General features: G+C 54.6%; 1 protein-coding gene across 7 annotated transcripts in view; it reads right to left on the reverse strand.

The window, feature by feature from the left end:
• Nucleotides 1–1,545: 1,545 nt before the first annotated feature.
• The window catches only part of STK11IP (serine/threonine kinase 11 interacting protein), a 29,500-nt gene continuing 9,131 nt past the window's right edge, over nt 1,546–21,914 (reverse strand). For 6 of the 7 annotated variants that reach the window (XM_050969649.1, XM_050969647.1, XM_050969651.1 and 3 more), the window contains exons 4-25: nt 20,437–20,511; nt 20,051–20,146; nt 18,938–19,045; nt 18,663–18,734; nt 16,945–17,074; nt 16,655–16,758; nt 15,391–15,480; nt 14,317–14,358; nt 13,634–13,801; nt 13,159–13,240; nt 12,676–13,038; nt 12,285–12,475; nt 11,023–11,259; nt 9,564–9,759; nt 8,509–8,967; nt 6,894–7,009; nt 6,602–6,699; nt 5,100–5,278; nt 4,743–4,827; nt 4,144–4,229; nt 2,954–3,183; nt 1,546–2,442 (exon numbers count right to left, since the gene is read on the reverse strand). In XM_050969649.1, coding sequence (XP_050825606.1) covers nt 2,302–2,442; nt 2,954–3,183; nt 4,144–4,229; nt 4,743–4,827; nt 5,100–5,278; nt 6,602–6,699; nt 6,894–7,009; nt 8,509–8,967; nt 9,564–9,759; nt 11,023–11,259; nt 12,285–12,475; nt 12,676–13,038; nt 13,159–13,240; nt 13,634–13,801; nt 14,317–14,358; nt 15,391–15,480; nt 16,655–16,758; nt 16,945–17,074; nt 18,663–18,734; nt 18,938–19,045; nt 20,051–20,146; nt 20,437–20,511 — 3,348 coding nt within the window. In that variant the 3' untranslated portion in view covers nt 1,546–2,301. The remainder of the gene's footprint in view (nt 2,443–2,953; nt 3,184–4,143; nt 4,230–4,742; nt 4,828–5,099; nt 5,279–6,601; nt 6,700–6,893; nt 7,010–8,508; nt 8,968–9,563; nt 9,760–11,022; nt 11,260–12,284; nt 12,476–12,675; nt 13,039–13,158; nt 13,241–13,633; nt 13,802–14,316; nt 14,359–15,390; nt 15,481–16,654; nt 16,759–16,944; nt 17,075–18,662; nt 18,735–18,937; nt 19,046–20,050; nt 20,147–20,436; nt 20,512–21,914) is intronic. The other variant, XM_050969652.1, reaches the window with a different exon arrangement.

Raw genomic sequence — 21,914 nt, forward strand, 5'->3', positions numbered from 1 at the left:
GTGCCTCAGTGTCCCCATGGCAGTTCTTAAGTATCTGGCAGAGCAAAGGGCCAGTGCCCCTAAATGCCTGGCCCTCTGTCTCCTAGCAACTGATGGCCTGGGCCCCTCCCCTGCAAAGGTGCCAGCTGAAGGTGTTGGAGACAAAGGGGTCAGGTGACCTCCTGGCCCGGGAAAGGAGCCGAGCAGAGAGGAGGGGCTGGAGGGGTTGTTAGTCTAGAGCTGGCTGAGGGCAGACGGGGGGTCTGGCTGACTGCCCCCCAGAATGGACCTGACTGAGGGGTCTGGTTCTCTGTACTTACAAGCTCTGTTTTAGACCCTGTTCCTGTCATCGAATAAACCTCTGTGTTACTGGCTGGCTGAGAGTCACATCTGACTGTGAAGTGGAGGGGCAGGACCTTGTGGCTTCTCCAGGACCCCGCTGGGGCAGGCTCACTGTGGGAAGCGCACAGAGGGGCAGAGGATGCTGAATGCTCCAAGGAGAGACTCAGGAGATGAAACCCTGTGAGCTTCTCGCCCTGAACAAGTCTGCTCCAAGGGAGAGGAGGCTCCCCAGAGTCCTGACTGGCTTTGTGGGGAGCAGTTCCAGAGCATCGCCTGGGGACTCCGTGACACCTACAACTTACCGATTAAGCATGAGGCTGAGAGGAGGCCCCCTTGGCCTTCTGGCCTGGGGGCTGTTCAAGGCTGCGCTGCAGCAAGGTGGGGAATAACCAGGTCAGTAGCACTTAGCTACAGACCACTTCCCGCAGCTGGGGAAGGCAGCCATCCTCCAGGCTGACCCAGGACCACTTCGATGGTGCCAGGAGCACTACAGTGCCGCAGAGAAGGGTTGTTCAGGCTGGAGAAGAGAAGACTGAGGAGGACATGGTAACAGTTTCAAGTACATAAAAGGTTGTTACAAGGAGGGAGAAAAATTCTTCTCCTTAACCTCCGAGAACAGGACAAGAAGCAATGGGCTTAACTTGCAGCCAGAGTGGTTTAGGTTGGACATTAGGAAACACTTCCTGTCAGGGTGGTTAAGCTCTGGAATAACTACCTAGGGAGGTTGTGGAATCTCCATTGCTGGAGATTGTTAAGAGCAGGTTAGACAAACACTGGTCAGCGATAGTCTACATAACACTTAGTTCTGCCATGAGTGCAGGGGACTGGACTAGCTGGCCTCTCGAGGTCCCCTCCAGTCCTATGACTTGCAGTCAGAGCAGCAGGGGCTGTTTTGTGAGGCAGAATGCAGTAGTCCAGACTGAGACTTGGTCAGGACAGCAAACTAAACCCCTTGTCTTGGGAGAGGGCTGTGAAATGGCGGCCTTGAGGAGGAGAGATCTCAGCTGTGTGACCCACCTGAGTAAGGCTGCATGTCCAGGAGCACAGCCTCCAGAGCCACAAGGGGGAGTACATCAAATGAGCTCCCAGTCCACTCACTGCAGGACCCTGGGGTTCCCTGCAGGCCTCCCAGTCGGGTACTGAGAGGGCCTGTCCCAGCCTGGCTTGCAAGCCCCAGGAGGAGCACACAGTGAAGCAGAGGTTGCAGCATGCATGAGACAGAGCTCAATAAATAGAAGCTTTTATTACAATAGAAAATAGTAAAACTGTCCTGGTTAAAATAGACTCACTGCCCCTCCCAGGATCCCAAGCAGCTGCCCAACCCCACTGAGGGAAGAGTTACAAGTAGCAGGCACAGATAACTCTGCCCACGGTCACCCTGGCCCCCTCCCTGGCAGGGTGCCCTGGCCCATCTCGGCAGGCAGCCCCTGGCTCAAGGCAAGAGACATCTGGGAAGCCACAAAAGGCCAGACACAAATATGGGATTCAGCAGGACGGAACTGAGAGCAAGTGGACATGCAGCAGATACACCCGACAGAGGAAAGGCCAGCCCCAGATGCCTGCCTATTACCTGTCCAAGCAGGCTTTGGCTCCACCACCCACCTTGCTGGGCTCCCACTGGGCCTGGACCCCAGGGATAAATAGGAAGCGACCTTGGCATGGTCGCTACTCCCCGTGAGTGAGACTTCAGAAACCACCGGGCTGCAGCTCTGCACAGCTTCCATGAGGTTATGTCAGTGTCTGCACCACGTGTCACCCCTCTGCGCCTGCCCCCAGACCCAACCAAGTCAGTTCAGCTGCCAGACCAGCTAAAACATTCAGTGCTCCCCTCCTCCCCACCAGCAAAAGCCCCGGGTCCAGAGCACAGGAGCAGGCAGAGGCCAATGAACAGGAATGTCAGGCAGAGTCACCTTCACTCTGCCCCTCCACAGCAGTACACCCAGCCAGGCAGCCAGCTCTGCCCGTCAGCAGCTACCATGCTCACTCCAGGACCTCCTGCATTGTCTTCCGCAGCTCGATGGAGAACATCTCCTCCCAGGGTCCACGGATCCACTCAACCAGCTGAGCCAGCAGCTCAGGACATTCTGTGTGGATGTGCCAGGTGCTTTCCACCTTCAGCACCTACATGGGGAGGAGGGAGGTCACGATGGCCCCAGCTCTGGTGATTTGCAGCTCCAGTCTCACAGGCCAGAGATCAGTATCCTTATGCCTTGAGAGCTGGCTCCAGCTACTGATCCTAGCAGCTGGTGCACTCTCCCGCGGCTGAGTGCCCAGTGCTGGGATCCATGCTCCCAGCCACCCGTTGCAGCAGGCCCCGTGCAGCCAGGGATTCAGCTCCTAGGCACAGGAACAGGATCTCCTTGTGCCTCACTGCCAGGACATGGCTTGGCTGTGCTGGTGCAGGCATATGCACACTCTGGTGAACAAGAGCAGCAGCTGCTGGCTGCAGGAGAGACCCCGCGCCTCACCTGCCACCCCAGCCAGAGACCCTTGGGTCTGAGACAGGAGAAAGAGGTTGTGACAGAACAGAGGGTCCTCATGAGGGTGGGCTCAGAGTCATAGCCCAGCGCAACAACCCCTGCCCCAGGCACTGGGGACTCCACGCGCCAAGGGACGCCCCCTGCCCTGTTACCTCATCATAAAACATCAGCTTGACGTCACAGGGAGAGAAGCGGTAAGTGATGATGCTGCTGATGCTGCTGATTGGCTGTTTCTCCTTCAGCTGGACACTGCTCTTGGGGGGCACTTCCTTCTCACCAGCCGCACCTGGCGTGGGCTGGACCCGCTGCCACTGGTGATTCTCCTCCAGCAGGAACAGAGTGCTGCAGGTGCTCAGCAGAGTCACAGGGAAGGCAGAGGCACCTAATGGGGAATGGGACGGAGTTAGGTCACTGGGATGGACTGGGCTCTCCTTACTCAGGCCCTGGATTCCCCATGGGGCTGGCTTCCATGCCCCCAGGCCCCACCACACCAGCCCCAGAGGGGAGCCCCCCCCATTGCTGAGGAGTGGGTGGTGCAGGAACCCTGACCAGTCATGTGGGGGCTGAAGAGGGGACACGGAAGCAGCTCTTTGCAGCTGCCCTGCTGAGGGACAGGCCCAAGCCTCAATCCCTGGATCTCATGGCCAGACGGACCCATTAGATCATCTAATCTGACTTCCTGTATGATAGGCCAGAGAACGCCAGCAGCTACTCCTGCACCGAGCCAGGGACTTGTCTGAGGAAAGCTCCCACCAGGAAGGTACCAGGCTGGATATGCACAGTCGAGATGGAGAATCCACCACTTCCCTTTGGAATCTGTCCCAGTGGTTAAATCGCCTGCACTGGGACAAAGCGTGCAGCACATTTCTAACTGACTTGTTCTGCCTGTCTCCACTCAAGTCAGGAGCCCTGTGGCAGCAGGCAGGATCTCCCCAGGAAGGTACATACAGCTAATCAAGGCACTGCTCTGTCTCCTCTTTGGTAATCTACAGAGACAGCTCCTTCAGTCACACTGCGGGGTGTTTTCTCCAGCCCTCATTTCTGAGCTCTTCCCCGCACCTCCTCCAGCTTTTCAGACACTTTTCAAAGCGCTGACACCCATACTGGGTTGCCTGAGATGGTGCAGCCCCAGCCTGGAGCCTGTGACAGTCACTGGCCCTTTGAGAGAGGTGGAGATGCTGCTGCCCTCCACACCGCAGCTCTGAGGGGCTCCTACAGGGAACCCTTCTGTCTGCTTCCACCAACGGGCCTGTGGTGCCACCCCCATCCCCGCTCCCAGGTGTGCAGACCCTGCCACAGCTGCAGGCCGAGCAGGGCCTAGCACAGAATAATTACCCCATACCTTGGATCAAATATGCCAGCAGGTAGAAGAAGCAGCTGGACGTGCTGTCTACAGCCACCGAGCACAGGGCCTTTTCCAGTAGAGGCCTGGAAGAGAAGAGAGCAGTGAGCTGCAGACGCCCACCCACATGGCTGCAGCCTGCTCCAGGACAGTTCTCTCTTCCATCACATCCTGCCCTCTGGGGCCTCCTCACCTGCAGTTCCCCAGTTCTGTCCCAAGCAGGTTCCTGCTGCCTTCCCAGTTCAGATTCAAACCCCTCCCTTCTGGGCTCCACGCTGCCCTGTGCCTGCCCAGATCAGGTCCCGTCTTCTCCTGTTTGGCCATGCTGTGTTCTGTCCACCCCCTCCTGCTCCCAGCTCCAGAACTCTCTATACCTGGCTCAGCTGCCCAGTCCCTCCCAAATCCCTTCTCCAGTCTGTGCACTCCCCAGCCAACCTGCTACCCACCTATAAATCCAGTGCCCGAGGGCAGGCACCTGGGGTAGGTGTTTAGAGTGGGTGTCCAGCACTTCCATGGGGCTGCATTAATGGCAGCAGGCTGGGAACACGCCGCACACACCACATGGGGCAGGGAGGTGCTGCCCCACAGGCTGCTCTTACCACAGCCGATGCTGGGGATTCATCTCAACAGTGTGGATTTCCTTCACTCTGCTCCTGGGCTTGCCTGGCAGCTCCTGCAGGAGATCTAGACAGGAGCAGCAAGGCAGACTGTTACCCATGAGTCCCTGGGGCAGCACACAGGTCTCAAGACCAGAGAGCACATCCAGGGTCAGTGCTCTCGTCCCTGGGCAGCTGGAGTTTCCATGTTAGAGCGAGTCATTGAAAGCACACTGGGCTATTTCACCTGCTTCTTCTCACCAGGGAACACACATGGTGAGGTGCAGCCTCTTGCCAGGACAGGGGGCAGATTCCCTGCCCCAGAGGGACAACGGCCTCCCGCTTCCCCACAACTCTTACATGTCAAGCACTGTAGGAACTGGTCACAGCGGCTCTGGTTTCGGATTAGCAAGTTGTAGGAGGCCTTGGGATTGTCAAACTCCATACGCAGACTCTGGTGGCCCAGCCCCATCTCCAGGTAGCAGAGATCGGATAGATAATGAGAGTCATTTTTCTTCAGCCAGTCCACTGGTTGCCCCCTAAACAGAGAGCAGAGTTCTCCACAACTGCAACAGGCTGCAGGTACCCCACAGCCCTCCACTCCCTCTCTAGGCTCCTATGCAGGCCTCTACCAGGAGAGCCACCAGCTGCTGAACGCTCAAGAGAGAACCCACAGCATGGAGCTCTGAATGAACTTCAGCACAGCAGGGACATACAGCCTCACTGGGTCAGACCAAAGGCCCATCTGACCCAATATCCTGTCTTCCGACAGTGGCCAATGCAAGGTGCCCGAGGGAATGAACAGAACAGGGAATCAAGTGACCCATCCCCTGTCGCCCATTCCAAACAGGCTACGGACACTTCAGAGCATGGTTTTGAATCCCTGCCCATCCAGGCTAATAGCCATTGATGGACCTATTCTCCATGAATTTACCTAGTTTTTTTTTTTAAAAACGGTTCTAGTCCTGGCCTTCACAACATCCTCAGGCAAGGAGTTCCACAGGTTGACTATGTGTAGCGTGTTTTGTTTGTTTTAAACCTGGTGCCTATTAATTCCATTGGGTGACCCCTAGTTCTTGTGTTGAGGAAGTGTTATTTCTGCTCTCTCATATTTACTTTCTCCACACCAGTCATGATTTTATAGGCCTCCAGCATATCCCCCCTTAGTTGTCTTTTCCAAGCTAAACAGTCTTTTTAATTTCTCCTCCTATGGAAGCTGTTCCATACCCTTAATCATTCTGTTGCCCTTTTTGGAGCCTTTTCCAATTTCAATATATCTTGTTTGAGATGGGGCGACCACATCTGCACACAATATTCAAGGTGTGGGCACACCAGGGATTTATATAGAGACAATATGATATTTTCTGTCTTATTATCTACCCCTTTCCTTATGGTTCCTAATATTGTCAGCTTTTTTGACTGTCGCTGCACATGGAGTGGATGTTTTCAGAGAACTATTCACAATGACTCCAAGATCTTTGGGTGGTAACAGCTAATTCAGGCCCATCATTTTAGATGTATAGTTGGGATGATGTTTTCCCATGTGCACTGATCAACACTGAATTTCATTTGCCATTTTGTTGCCCAGTCATCCAGTTTTGGGAGCTCCTTTTGTAACTCTTCAGTCTGTTTTGGATTTGTCTTGAGTAGTTTTGTATCATTTGCAAACTTCCCCCTCACTGTTTTCTCCTTTTTCCAGATCAGTTATGAATACGTTGAATAGGGCTGGTACCAGTGCAGACCCCTGAGGGACACCACTATTTACCTCTCTCAACTTGGACATGCCCCAGAGGCCAGGACCAAGTGCCTTCAGCAAAGAAACTGCCCCAGGGCCTCACAGCCTGTGTAGCATTGCTCCTCACCTGATCTCCCCAGTGACTTCTAGCACATGAATCCTGAGATCCGAGGCCACCAGGAGTGCAGGGAACTCCCCATACCGGCCAAACTTCACCATGGCCACCTGGAAGAGCACAGTGTGGGGCAGGTCACAACCCGTAACAGCCTGCTCCCTTGTCCTGGGCATTAGGGAGCATCTGGGCCACTCCTGCCCCAGGCATTCACCCAGCCCACCTGTGCAGGCAGTACAGGCAGCCTGAGTACAGAGGGTTCTGCACCAGCCAGGGCCTACCCGCCAGGTCTGTGGGAAGCCCTCACCTTGAGGAAGCACTGGAATTCTTCTACATTCTCCTCAAACACCTCCATGTCTAGGTAGAGCCTGAGACGATGGTCCACGGAGCGGAAGTCCCTCACATCCAGGGTACTGTTTGTGGCTGCAGAGAGCACAATGGGCAGATTGGTGATCCTGTGCTCCTGCAGCAAGGCTGCCCCATGAGCAATCTCTCCACCAGGCCCCAGCAGTGTCAGCAGCCAGGCAGTGATGCTCTGGAGTCATCGGGCATGTGCACACACAGGGAGAAGCCAGTCTGTTGGGTCCCATCCACCCCATTCCCTCAGGCCAGCACAGGGTTCTTGGCCACAGCATCACCCCTCAGGCTCTGTTCATCCAAGCAGGGAAGCCCTGTTCCTTCAGTACTGAGCCAAAATGGTGGGAGTCCTCTCCTAAAAGCATCCTCCATCTGCAGATGTTCTCACCCTGCTCTGGTGTTGGCACCCCGGGAGCTACAACACTCCTGGCTTCTATGGAACAACAAGAACTCCACCATGGCCCATAACCAGCCCAGGAGTCGCTTTGCAGTGAAGTGCTAATCCAGCCCATCACCTATCCTGGAGCCGGCCTCCTTTGTGCACCAGCCTGGGATCCTTCTGCTCAGCACTAGCGGGCAGGAAGAGCTGCCAAGGCCAGAAGAGATGCAGAAGAACAGCGAGGAAGCTGGAGAGGAGCCCAACTCAGACACTTGATGTGCGCCCACTAATCGCAACTTGATCCTAAAGCACCTGCCAGCCTGGCCCCAAGAGTGGAGGCATCCTTGGGGGAAGCTCGTTTTACTGGACCAGATTTCTCTCACCTGAAACTTCTATGAGAGGCCATAGGGCTTAAGCAAGGGCTAAGTTTGATTCAGCTATGAGGGCACTAGCAAAAGGCTACTTTAGACCATGCGATCCAGCCTTCATCTAGTGGGCTGAGTCTGGCACCCCCAGCTAAGCGATGCACAGTCCCACAGGGTGCCTCTTTAGAGCACAGCAACAGGAGTTAGACACAGGGGCACTGCCAGGGACTGTGAGGGAGGGTGAGTCCGGGCCAGGGCGGTCCCTACTGGCAGGAATCCCAGACCCTTCAGGAGTCCAGGACACCTCTCAGCAGGCAGGGCCAACAGCCCGAACACAGGCCCTTCTCACGCAGCTGTGAAGTGAGGGCCTGTGAGCCCAGCACATACCCCCGAGATCACCATGGGCAGGAGCAGCCATAGACCCACAGCAGCTCCCACGCATGCCAGCCTCATCTAATCAGGGGAGAGCAATTAGCAAAGAACGCCCAGGAGAGACAGCTGCCCAATGCCCCTTACTGACTGACAAGCCATTTGGCCACCAGCCTTGGGCTCCAGTCCTGTCTCTGCCATTGGTGGCCCATGGGAAAGTCACCCCCAGGACTCAGTTTCCCATCTGCAGGATGGGGCCTGGGCTCTGGAAGGGAGGGTGTGAAGGGTCAGCGCCATCCCTGCTTGGAGTGGGGGCTCCTTTCCATTCAGCACTCTGATCTCTCTCCCCAAGCCCAGCAGGGCCTCCCCCACCCACACCCAGCTGGGACTGCCAGCGCCTGGGGCAGGGACCCGCGCACACAGCTCCAGCCCTGCAGCTCTGCTTTACTCACAGGGACTGAGGTTCCAGGTCTCCTCGGACTCTGAGTTGAGTGAGAGCTGGGAGGGCGTGGGCCCACGGGAGGCGCCATAGCGGTAACTCCCCATCAGGCTCCCCCCACTGGTGTCTGTCCGGCTGAGGGACGAGTAGCAGCTCTTCAGGCCCAGCTCCTTCCTCCTGCCGTCCCCGTCGGAGCTGGAGTGGACGGTGCTGCCATGGTCACCGCTGAGCTCCTGGGTCCTGGGGTCGGTCTCGGAGCCATCATCCTCCCCACCAATATAGAACTGCCTGCTCTGGCTGCCCAGGACAGACGCTGCCTCCAGACTCCCCTGGGGGCCCGGCTCTGACAGGGCTTTGTCTGCGTGATGTTGTGAGGGCAATGGGGTGCTGGAGCGCCTCTCGCAGGGCAGGAGGACGACGTGGTCGCTGGAGCAGCTGGGGCAGACCATGGGCTCACCAGGGGCAGTAGCCTCTAAGGGGTGGGAGGGGGTGATGGGTTGTCAGGACTAGACAGACGTAGTTCTTCCCAGCCCAGCAACTCAGGTTAAAATAAAATTAAAAACAAAACAAACTTTTTTTTAAAAAAGGAAAAAAATAAGGAAGATCCAGGCCAGTCCAGGGCACTCACTGGTATGGGGTGAAGCCCAGCTAACAGCAGCCTGGTCTGCTGGTCAAGTCCCTGCTCGGCCAGATTCAAGAACAATCTAGTTAAAAAGTCTCCCTGAGCAGCTGTCCTCAGGGCCACATCATCACACTCCTAATCAGCAGACAACACTCCACTGACTCCCTACATCCTCCTGCAGCTTCCCAGCTCTCTCACCTGCTCCCAGACCCTAAGGAGCCATTTGCCTTAGACACACCGAACAGCCTGGTGGACAGGGCAGGCTCCGTCCCACCCATGGCCTGATCTGTCCCTCTTCCAGAGTATGTTCTGTTAGCACGAGTGCTCCCTCAGCATGGCCAACTGATTGCACTTCTCATACACCCTGCACCATTGCCAACACTTAGGCAACCTGCCCTGGGCACTGGGCTGTTTTCTGTGTGCGTTCAGTCTGCCTAGCACCATACCTTGGTTTGGCTGAGCTGAGGTCTCCATGCCTTTGCCACCTTCAGCCGGTGCAGGATATGGACTCTGCTGCCACAGTGCCAGGGGCTGGGCAAACTCCTGCTTGCATTTCAGGCACTGGAGCTTCATGGACCCCTCCTCTACTCCCGGACGTCTGCGATTCTCCTCCAGAGCTGGGGACAGCACTCTCAGCACACACTGAAAACAGCAGCATAGGGAGAGATGGAGAGAGTGGCTTCCAGGGGGCTGTGTTTGAGTGAGACCAGGGCATGTATGCAAGTTGGGCACACCTGGCACAGCACAAACCTGCGCTCAGAATTCGAGCACAAGCACCGACAGAGCCTGCGGGTGGGGAGAACCAGCTAACAAGATCAGACCTGGCCAACATAACCTCAGCCTCGCCACGGGTGCATGAGCAGAGACAACTGCCTCAGTTCCACACCAGCATGTCTGCAGGATGATGGGTCCCCTCACAGGCAAACTGACAGTTCAGTCTAACCAAATGCTGAACACCCAGAGGTACTGTCCAACCAGGTCCTCCAGCTAGAGGAGGAAACCCAGCCCTGCTTCTAGCTCCTTGTCCAAGCCTCCACCCCAGCTGCTGCTTCACTAGAAGTCTCCTGTGGCTCCTGACCCAGCTGCTCCACATACGCTCTCTCCAGAGACGGCATGACCCGCATTTGGGGTCTGTGCAAACAGACCAGGCAGGGGGCAGCTCATTTCCAGCCTCTGCCTGGACACACCTAGGAGTAGAGGCAGCAGGATTTCCCCATGTTTGCAGGGCAGCTCTTTAGAGCTCCCATCCACTGAAACGGCCTAGAGCAGCCTGTTCACTCTTAAACACCCAGAATCCAGGATGTGGATGGGAGATCAGCGCCAATGCACTTCCTGTCCCCCAGCAGGGCTTCAAAGGCCTGGGTTCTAAATAGCTAGCTACGATTTGACACCCTCCTCAAAAACAAGTGTATTTCCCTAGCCCCAGAAGGCCCTTGTGCCCGGAGCCCTGCTCCCTCCACAGACTCACAGGTCAAGGGGTAGTTGTTACTTCCCACACCTGAGGGTTCTGCGCAAGCCATTTAGTGGGTCCTCTGACCCCTCTGCAGCCTCCCAGAGCTTTGAGACAGACACGCCCAGCAGAAGCTGCAGACCCCAAGTGTCATCTAGACCCTCGGGATGTCAGTGTACGTATGCACTCACGCTAAACACCGACAGACCCCAGTCGCTGGCAGGCAGGAACCTGGGATCTTTGGAGCTAAACACGAGCTAAAAGCCATGTGGCTCTTAGCTGCGGCTGTAGCAGACTCAGTCTCTGGGCACCCCTAGAGGGGGACAGAGCCCCACACCCAGCAGGCCTAGGGCCAGAACAAAAGGCCAGGTCAACTGTGGAGCCACCAGCCCTGCTCATGCCACTAGTCTGTGCCAGGTGGCAGTTCAGCATATTGAGCTCACACCTCCCCTCACCTGCACACAAAGCTCCGGATGATCATCCAGCACCACGTATCTGCGCTTCTGACGGTCCTTGCGGATGTAGCTGAAATGGAGTGTGAGGACAGGGAACACACGCTCCAGGTCCTGCAAGGAGGAAATACAGCAAAAAGCCCAGATCCCAGGCAGGAGAGGCCAGCCTGCGGCTATGTGCTCCTGGGATTTAGCAGAGAACTGCACAGCACACTGGGCAGGACCCTTTTTGGAGGTATCCTTTAAAGGGAACGGGCAGAAGAGTGAGCCCATAAGCACTAAAAGCACCTGAAATGTTCCAAGGCCCAGATCGAAGCACTATTCAAAGAACGCCTGCTGTGCTATGCAATGCCTCTACCCAGATCAGGGCCAGGGAAGATCAAATGAGTCAGTGCTGCCAGAAGGGCTAAGGAGAAATGCAAGAGGCACATGAGATCACCACCAATTCTAAGCATACGTGAAAAGTCCAGTGAGACTGTCTGGACACAGTTAACACAGTGATGTGGTAGCTGTGTCGGCCCCAGGATATTAGAGACAAAGTGGGTGAGGTGGACTAGCTTGTTTTGAGCTCGAAAGCTTGTCTCTCGCCAACAGAAGTTGGCCCAGTAAAAGATATTCCATCTCCAACCTGGTCTGGACACCATAAGTTATTTTAGAGTTTAACTTGATCATATGCTACAATGGGAGGCCATGGTCAGCAGGACAGAAGGGTTTGCATACTAGGAGGGCAAGGAAACGGGCTAACCAGATTACTGAGCTGCCAGTAGTTTTACTGTTATGGAGAAGCAGGACTATACTGGACGATTGGGGAAATTTGCTGGAACAATCTCAAAGAAACTTGGCAGGTGCTGCCCAGGCCAGGAAGCGAAACCCAGCGCTAGGCTGGGTTACAGTGTGGTCGAGTACAAAGCCCAACTGCAATCCTTTCAGCCAAGTGATGCGTTAAGAGCTTTAACCGCTCTATTTCCGTAACCCTTGCCCAGGAGAGCAATTTGTTCTACTGCCAACGCAGAGGAGTACGTCCTGCCTGGTCTCTAACTGAACTGTACTGCTGACCTCTGCACCATTGCCCTGTGCGTCCTTCAGCAACATGGAGCTAGGGAGGTCTAGATACATGTGGAAGGGAGAGGCTGGCTTTAGGTTTTGCATGCTGGACCGATGACCTCTTCTCCAACCAAGGCTTTTCCACCGCTCAAGTCTGTGTCTGAGATGTTGGCCCATACGAAGATTAACAGGAAAGCACCTCACACAGAGCCCCAACTCACCATCCTTTTCCAGGTCATTTCAGAGGTCTCCACTTTCTGCAGGCTTCTCAATTCCAGTTTATGGAGGACTCTGGCTGCCTTCAGCTCCACCTCAATCACATGTCGGGCTGTGACACGCAGGAAGATCCAGTCTGGCTCTGGGTCACCATCACCTTCTATCTGGCTCACTAACACAGGCTGGCAAAGGTCCACTGCCAAGTCAGATGTCAAGATGTTAGTACACACACAGCACTCCACCCTCAGTGCCTTGCAGGGGAGCAACAGCTCCCCTGGAGCCAGGGGGAGGACGGAGGGAGCGCCAGGTGCAGTCTCGTAGCAGGGTGTGACCAGAGCAAGAAGAGGACTACATGCAGATGGACTGAAAAGCTTCCCTCAGGCAGAAACTATTTACCTTCTGGCTTCTCCTCTTCCTCCTGGGCCACGACCTCATCCGCTTCCATCTCTCCTTTCTGGCTTTCTCTCAAGGACTCCTCCAGCTGCGACTCCTTCTCCTCCTCCCTCATGCTGTCCAAAGGGAGAAAGGTGTCCCTCAGCAACTCAGAGGGCGTCTCTTGCTCCTGGGTGGTGCTCTTGCTCGGTGTGTCGGTGCCAGGCAGGCTGCCGGGGACCTCCTTTGCAGGACAGCTAAGGGAGATGACAGGCCCCTCTCGGCCATGCTCCTCCAGTTGCCTCTTGTACTGGAGCCAGTCAGCACCAAAGTGATCTCGGAAGGCGTCCATGCGCTCCATCTCCTTCTGATGCCGCAGGACCATCCCTGAACAGAGAAAACATCCTGGGGGCCTGAGGAGAGTCACTGCCCACAGAGCTCATAAGCCAGACCCGCCCCCCCATTGGCGGGGCAGTTACTGTGTTATGGATGAGGGGAGAGTCTCACCAGCTGAGGAGAGCAGTGCCTGGTACTCGTGCTCTGTATCACTGGGCTCGGAGATGCTCGGCCGGCGCACCTTAACATTTCCCTGGAAGAGACAGAAGGAGCAGGGTTGAGTGGCAGAACCATTCAGGTGACGAGACAGAGACCGTGAAGGATCCCTCAGTCCCCAGAGAGCCTGAGAAGGCCAGAGCACCCCCTCCCCATCACATGGTACAACTCCCCCAGAACATTTATTCCAGTAGGTCCAGATTTTAACCCAAGCCTCTTCCTCAGAGACAAATGGTAGCTAAGCCCTTTATACAGCAAGGCCAGGATCCCCACGCTGCCAGCAGAGGAATGGATCAGACAGGGCCCCACTATATGTCACATGACAAAGAAGCCAGTAACTCTGGGTACTGAGTGACTCAGTCACAGTCAGCCCTGGATCAGGCCCTTCATCCAAAGCCCCTGCTATGGAGCGAAAGAAGCAATAGAAGACCTTGGATTTTCTCTGCGGGAGCCTGGCAGCCCCACTCTCCCCTGGAGACTGGCTGTCACTGAGGTCTGCGCCGTAGGAGCTGTCCAGGGCACTGCGGTCCAGCAGGGTCTTCTCCGAGGTCGAAGAGCGGATTGACTGGGCAATGACCTGCCCAGATTTTGGAAGGTGCTGAAGCCAACCAAAGAGAGCGACAATAGCTGAGCATGAGGGGAGACCAAGGAGGGTGTGGGAGTGAGGCAAATCAAGCCAAAGCATGGAGGGGCCAGGGACCTCCCTAAAGAGATTGTCTGGTTCCCCCAGAGCAGCTGGCAGGTCCCTAGCTGTCTGACTAGGGTGGCTTTCCCTCCATCCTCAGTTTAACCCAATACCTGCAATTCCTATGGACATAGGCAGAGATCTGACTAGTTAACTGGCATCCCAGAGGTGCTGTATGTAACATGGCACCTTGCTGGGGGAGATGTGGGTCTCTAGGAGTTTGGTCTGAAGCAGGCTATCACTGCACCACAACTACCGCCCTGCTGCTCATGTCTGAGCACAGTGGATGGTCCCTAAGAACAGCCAGTTACAGTAAGAACAGAGCAGAGATGAGCTGCTTTCAGGAGGCAGAGCAGTTGATGGAAAAAACTCCAGGATAAGGGGCATCCCCACCCCAGAGCAAACTGCATTTTATCACCCGTACTCACCATCAGGTCTGAGGTAGTCAGCAATTCTCCATCCAAGAGGAGCTGTAATGACAAGAAACCCAACTATGGTCAGCTGGAGCTCAGTGCAGCCTTCTATTAGCCTGCTATATCAGTTGCAGCCTGTACCCACTCAGTCCTAGGACACAACTGTTACACAGCCAGATGCCAGCCTGCCAGGAGCCAGATTTCCTTCTGCATTCCTAGTGCAGAGTCACCGTACAGTGTCCTGTGAACGAGACTCAGAATAAGGCCCAGAAGGGACCATTGGGACCCTCTAGTCTGATCATGTGACAGTCCTTGGACCTTCCCAAATAGCTCCTGGTAGAACTAAAGCCAATCTTCCAGAAAAACATCTTGCTACCATAACCCTGGTGAACAGTCCCAACTCCCCTCACTGCAAAAGCTGGCATCTTACTTCTAGTCTGAATGTCGAGCTTCAGCTTCCAGCCCCCGGGCTGTGTTATACCTTGGTTTGCTAGACTGAAGAGTTCCTTATCAAAAGGTACTTCTAGACTGAGCAAGTCATCCCTTAACCGTCTCTTCAATGAGCTCCATCACTAGATGTAGCTTAACCGAAGTCATGGTTTCCAGTAGGTAAGATAGAAAAAAAGAGCTGCTCCCAAGAAAGTTACTCCTGAGATTATGAGAGAAGCAGGAATAGTTCCTGTACTCTGGAGGCAAGGGAGATTTTAGACCTGCACCGATGAGAAATTTTTATGGTACCATCTAATCACTTTTAATGTCTGCAATTCTCTTCTTCTGCCCAGCCCCAAAACTGCCAGACAGACCGATCCCACAGCTCCAGGGCAGAATGTATGTAGCAATGGCTTCAGTTCAGATGGTCAGGGACTAAACCCCCTGCCTGGCCATCTGCAAACCCCCAACTGCCAGAAGCTGGAACTGAATGACAGGGGATGGACCATTTGATAAACCGCCCTATTCAGTTCATTCCCTCTGAAGCACTCAGCGCCAGTCACTGTAGGAAGACAGGACACTGGCCTAGATGGGCCATTGGTCTGACTCAGCATGGCCATTCCCCAGACTGCATATGGAGTATGTGGCTCCAATACTTACAGTGAAGGAAGCTGCCCTGGGAGACAAGTGTACGATGGTTGCAGATCGGTGGTTCTGGTGAAACCACAATGGGTTTCCCTCTAAGTACAGCTGGGAGAGAGAGCACACCACAGTATGTGTCACTATCCATTTGCATTCCAGACTCCCATCAAGCCTGCCTGCGACCAGTCCCCTCCCACACAGCAAGGGCTAGCAACAGACAGAGCCACTTCCTCCAGCTGGGATGGCGATGAGGTGGCCCATCCACGAAGGAGCTAAGCCTAGCACTGCCACCTCTTGTGGTCTTTTGGACCTGCTGTTTGATTTCATTCTCTATTTGAATTCAAAGGATCTCCAGGTCATATTTCTGAATCTACGAGAGCCATTCCAACAGGAATGCCCTGATGTGTAGTTCATAGAATCACATAAGATTAGGGTTGGAAGGGACCTTAGGAGGTCATCTAGTCCAACCCCCTGCTCAAAGTAGGACCAACCCCAGCTAAATCATCCCAGCCAGAGCTTTGTCATGCCGGGCCTTAAAAACCTAAGGATGGAGATTCCACCTCCTCCGTAGGGAACCCATTCCAGTGCTTCACCACCCTCCTAGTGAAATAGTTCTCCCCCTCCCCCGAACCAATATCCAACCTAGACCTCCCCCATTGCAACTTGAGACCATTACTCCTTGTTCTGTCATCTGGTACCACTGAGAACAGCCGAGCTCCATCCCCTCTGGAACCCCCCTTCAGTTTCTACTCTACAAAGAGACTGCAAAGCTCGTTCTTAACCTCCAGCTGTGCGCAACAGATCAGTGACTAGAGTCTGAGCATTTCACGCTCCCCAGGACACCAGAGACTGCACAGCGGGAGAGGGCAGCTGGAGTCTATTCCTAGTTGTGTATCAGAATGGTCTCAGATCTAGCCAGTGACACATGCGAGCCCTCTGGAATACAGGGGAGTGCACAGGGGTCACCAAGGGCAAGATTTGGCCTGCATAACCTATGTGAGGCAATGGATGAGGGAGAAAGAAAAATCCCAGCTTGACCTGGAAATAGGGTGAGGCTGCAGGGCTGGGAGTTCTGGAAGACATCCCTGCTGGATTCATTGAGAAAGTAAACACAGACTGCAGTGTCCTTCTTGCAGGGACCCTTGCCAGAGAGCCATGCCAGCCCCCCCCCCCCCAACTTTCCTCACTGATATCAGAGTCTGCACTGAACTCAGACTCCCCTTCTCCCTTGCACCTCAAGACCCAGGGGTCTCCCTGTCACCCCGCTTGGCACTGTGCTCACTTTTCTCATGTTGTGCAGCATGGACAGTGGTGCTAACTGGGCATGTTCCAACAGCAGGTTATAGGCTACATCCAGGTGCTGCAGGTTCAGCAGCTGCTCCACCCCTGCAGACAAACAAGAGAAGCCATCACTCAGCCCAGAAATCCAACACTAAGCTCTCCCTCCTGGGCTGGGAAAGAAAAGGAGACAAGGAATAGCCTCAGGCAGAGGGAATTGGCCCCAGGCCACTCCCAGTTCTGGGACCCAAGTGTCTATGACACTCTCCAACCCATCACCCTTCCTGGACTCACCATTAATGCTGTCAAGTTCATTGCTGCGCAAGATCAGAGTCACCAGCTTGGTTCGACTACAGAGTCCCAGGTCTGGCAGCTTTGGCAGGAAGTTATAAGCGAGATTTAAGTACTCCAGCTCCGTAAGGGTCTGTGCAGAGAAAAGGAAAAGAGCCCTCAGAGGCACTCAGTTACTTCTCTCCAGTCACAGGCGGGGGAGCCCTACCGCAGCTATTCACAGAGGCTGCACTCAGAAGCTCTGAGTTGTTTACAACCGTCTGTGCCAGATCTGGACTAGGCCTCAGGAGCCCTGGCTCACAGCTGCATGCTCAGAGCTGGTTATCCATGAAGTTAAAGAACAGCGGAACCCAAACAAAAATTTTACATTAAGGGTAGAGCTATCCTAAAGCCAACTGACAGCTTAGGTTGAAAGAGCAAATCTGAACGTCAGGAAATTCAGCGTCACTGAATTCTAAGGCACTTCCAGCGCCTCACAATCACTAGTGCATTTCTCCTCGCACACGCCCCGTGAGGCATGGAGCACGGATATTCCCATGCTACAGACAGAAAGGAGGCACAGAGGAAGTCTGTGGTGGCGCAGTGAACTGACCCCCTCTCAAGTCCCAGGACACCCTAACCACTGCGAAATCCTTCCTCTCTACTCGCACAGCTATCCAAGATGCTGTGGCTGCAAGCACCACAGCAGGGGAACGTGTGGGGGTGTCTGTCCGAGCTCCAGCCACGGTCCCAGAGCAGCGCGAGGTTTCTGCAGTAAAGCTGTTCGAGTTCACATCAGGGGCGGCACTTGTCGACACACTCAGCACTGGTCTCACTCCGCGTCTATTGGAACCTGCCGAGTTTTAACATCCACTCCCAGGGGAGCGCAGCACATCAGCACTGACTGCGTTTGAAAATCCCTCCTTCAGCTGTCAGATTTCACAGTTCACATCACATGGAGACATGCCCTCCCCACTTGGTTATTTGAGAGACAAAGGTTAAGCTTGGCCAGAGAGTGCAGCTCAGACGATCACAAAGCACTGGCTCCGTCTGACTCAAGGCAGCAGCTTCAGGACTGTCACATCACTGACCGTGAGCCCCACATCCTGCACAGATGTTGGGGTAGCAGCTGAGACCTCGTGACGTTGGGAGGTGAATGTGGTATGCCCAGGGAGGTCCCCACTCTAGGGAAGATAGATGGAGTACACTGGATTCTGGCTCGTGGTGGAATGGTAGGTTGAGCGGGGCAGAGTGACACCTGGTTCCAGCCTTAATTATTCCAAGTGAGTGTTTGACATTATTCATTCCAGCAATGGAGCAGCTTGCCCGCACTAGCCACTCTGGTGTAGTGAGGAAGCACTGCATGTCTGCACAGCACTGGAATGCGGCTGCTCCTGACCAGTACTCACAGAAGCAGAGGCTACGCAGCACCTCCCCTGAGCCAGCTACAAGAGGCTGCACTGGCAAGTCTGGACTCCCACATGTGCCTGGCTCTAGCTGATAAAAGGTTCAGGGAATCTCTGGCCTGTCTCTAGCAGGGCAGTAAAGGGCTACACACCAGGATGCTGCCCAGACAGCCTTGGTAGGCTGAAGGGGCTGAGTCACAGCCCACAGCTATGCAGCAGCTGCCTGCTTTAGGGTGGGGGCTGCAGATCAAAGCGAACCAGTGGAGATCCAGCCATGATCAACAAAGACTCATGGGACACAGGACCAACCCCCAGAACTCGCCCTACAATACTCACTGTTAAGTAGTGCTCACAGTCCCAGATTCTGTTGTGACTCAAATCCAAGACCTTCAGGGCATTCAGCAGTTGCTGAAAGAGAGGGGAGACGAGGTGCTGGAGCATCAGCTTCAAGGCCCTTGACAAAACAAACATCTCCACGGCAGAATGAGAGGGTCAGGCCCTGCCACTCAAGACTCTCCACACCCTCCTCGTGGGGCCTGGCAGTACCATGACCACAACCAATACTCAACCCCTCTACCCCATTGCTAGCCACAGTGACAGGGTCCCCTCACCAGCGATCCATCCAGGACAGTGATGGTGTTGTAGCTGAAGTTAACAGTCTGCAATTCCAGCCAGGGGAGGGCGGAGCTCAGATCCCCTCCGCAGGCTGAGATGACCTCCTAGGAAGGTGGGAGTGAGAAGAGATTAGCAGCCAGCACTTGACAAGCAAAGGGATAGTAGCTGGGTACCAGAGAGCAGCCGTGTGTACTGCATCTACATGCCACGCCCCTGCTATTCTTCAGTCAGCCCGCCCCACCCCACAGAACATCCCATGCTGCTACCCATGAGAGCCCCATGGATAGACTCAGAAGGAAGGGGACGTGCTGTGGCCTGGTACGTCTGAGGGCCTGCAGTTATTCACATGCTCTCATCAGTTATTCCTGGACCTGAGGCACAAAGATTAATCAAGCCATTTACAAATTGTTACAACTTCAGCAAAACCCTCCCCCAGTGGCCGTCTACCGCCAACCACAGCCAGCTCTCTGCCAGGGCAGACAGGGAACAGAGCTGCTATACCGAATGCCCTGGAGAGGCCAGGAGGAGTGAGTTCCTGAGCTGAGGACCCTCAGAAAACTCCCTGCTGGCAAACCCAGCTCAAACCAGTAGGCTGCTAATAAGCACCTTTGCTGTAAGCGTTGCATGAGGATAGAATTGTTGCCAAGACCACTCAAGCCTCTACAGGTTAAAACCTGAGCCTCCATCCCCAAACAGCCTGCAGATCGCAGGGTACCGGCGCAAGGCACTCCTCGTGGGCAGCCTCACGCAGCACCTGACAGGGCTCAGGGTCACAGGTTGGGATGTGCCGAAAGGTTCCAAAGGAGAGACGCTCTAGCTAGGCATGGGTGAGGACAGTATCCAGGCCAGGCAATGCCATCCAAACAGCCAGCAGCTGGGGACCTCCAGAGCCGGAAGTTAGAGCCTGTGTGACAGACAGCACGGACCTGACCACTCCTGACAAGTGAGTCTGCACCAGAGGGCGAGTCTCAGCCAGCTGCCTGGGGGAGAAGAACCCCACAGAACAGTGGTTGATGGAGACAGTGCTCCCTCCCAGGGCTGGAAGACCAAGCAAACCAGTTCTTGTTCTCAGAGATCAGTTCCTGGCCAGGCTCAGAGCAAGCACTCACCTCCAGCGTGCTGACGCATTTGCTACAAGTTAAGGCCTCCAGCTGGGAATAGACAAACCGCAGGCCCCGCAGGCAGTGCAGAGGAACAGATTTCAGCTGTGGTGGTGAGAGAAAGGGGAGAATGCATGTAGGAGTGTCACAGCACCAGAGCAGCCACCTCCCTGTGCCCAGCCCAGTGTCAGGGGAGCCACCCTTCTCCCAGCTCTACAGGAGAGACCCAGCAGCATTCCCAGCCCCACTCCGGTGCAGTAGGGAGTCAGACCCCACTCCTCTAGCAAGGGTGGCATTTCACCCAATCTCTGAAAAGCTGGGGCACTCCAGTGACTCGCCCCTAAAGCCACATGGCTGGGGATGAAGGCTCAGCTAGTCCTCCCAGCAATACTGACCTCCAGGCGCCGGAGAGACTTGAAGGGGAAGATCTTCACAGAGGATTGCAGATTACAACTGGGGACGTGGACAAGCTGCAGAGGGATGGAATGGACAGTCACTGAATGCCTCGGGGCCGGGGGGGCAGGTTACATGGCAACCTCGTGCACCTTCTCAGAGCTGCCAGAGCCCCAGGCTGTCCTGTGGTCTGATTCAGCAGGCAGCACCCTTCCCTCCAAAAGAACACCGACTCCTTGCCCTGATGCAGTGTCCGCCCCAAACAAAAGAGTAGAGTTTCATTGATGATAAAGTGGAGACAGGACTAACTAAAAGCAGCCCTAGGACAGTGACAAAGGCAATGGCTCCCCTGTATGGTTCCCAAGGCGTGCTCCATAGGGTGCTGCTCCCAAAGTCTGAGACTCATAGACTTTAAGGTCAGAAGGGACCATTATGTCATCTAGTCTGACCTCCTGCACAATGCAGGTCACAGAATCTCACCCACCCACTCCTGTAACAAACCCCTAACCTATGTCTGAGTTACTGAAGTCCTCAAATTGTGGTTTGAAGACCTCAAGCTGCAGAGAATCCTCCAGCAAGTGACCCGCGCCCCGTGCTGAAGAAGACGACGAAAAACCTCCAGGGCAGATTGGCAGAGGCCCTGGAGGAAAATTCCTTCTCAACCCCAAATATGGCGATCAGTTAAACCCTGAGCATATGGGCAAGACTCACCAGCCAGCACCCAGGAAAGAATTCTCTGTAGTAACTCAGATCCCATCCCATCTAACATCCCATCACAGACCACTGGGCATACTTACCTGCTGATAATCAAAGATCAATTACCAAATTAATTGTCAACATTAGGCTATCCTATCACACCATCCCCTCCATAAACTTTTCAAGCTTAGTCTTAAAGTCAGATACGTCTTTTGCCCCCACTACACCCCTTGGAAGGCTGTTCCAGAACTTCACTCCTCCAATGGTTAGAAACTTTTGGCTAATTTCAAGTCTAAACTTCCTGATGGTCAGTTTATATCCATTTGTTCTTGTGTCCACATTGGTACTAAGCTTAAAGAATTCCTCTCCCTCTCTCTGATATATTTAAAGAGCAATCATATCCCCCCCTCAACCTTCTTTTGATTGGGCTAAATAGGTCAAGCTCTTTAAGTCTCCTTTCATAAGACAGGTTTTCTATTCCTCGGATCATCCTAGCAGCCCTTCAGTTTCCTATCTCACAGAATGTAACACAATAAAACCAGCACACGATTAGTATGTTCATTAATCTACACCTGAGCAGCACCCCCCGCTGGCCCAAGCCTAATGCAGTGATGGCAGCCCCTCGGTATCAAAGACCAGACAGGGCAGGAACCCAGCACTCGGCTAGTGGGGCTGCTACTTTTGGCAGCAGCATGAGAAAATGGTCCAGACCATTTGTTCCCCAATGCAGCATGGCTCACACATGGCACATCACTAAAAAGGTTATTAGAGACCACAGACCTTG

Source organism: Gopherus flavomarginatus, chromosome 10, assembly GCF_025201925.1.
Source record: "Gopherus flavomarginatus isolate rGopFla2 chromosome 10, rGopFla2.mat.asm, whole genome shotgun sequence".
In the NCBI taxonomy this organism is placed as follows: Eukaryota; Metazoa; Chordata; order Testudines; family Testudinidae; genus Gopherus; species Gopherus flavomarginatus.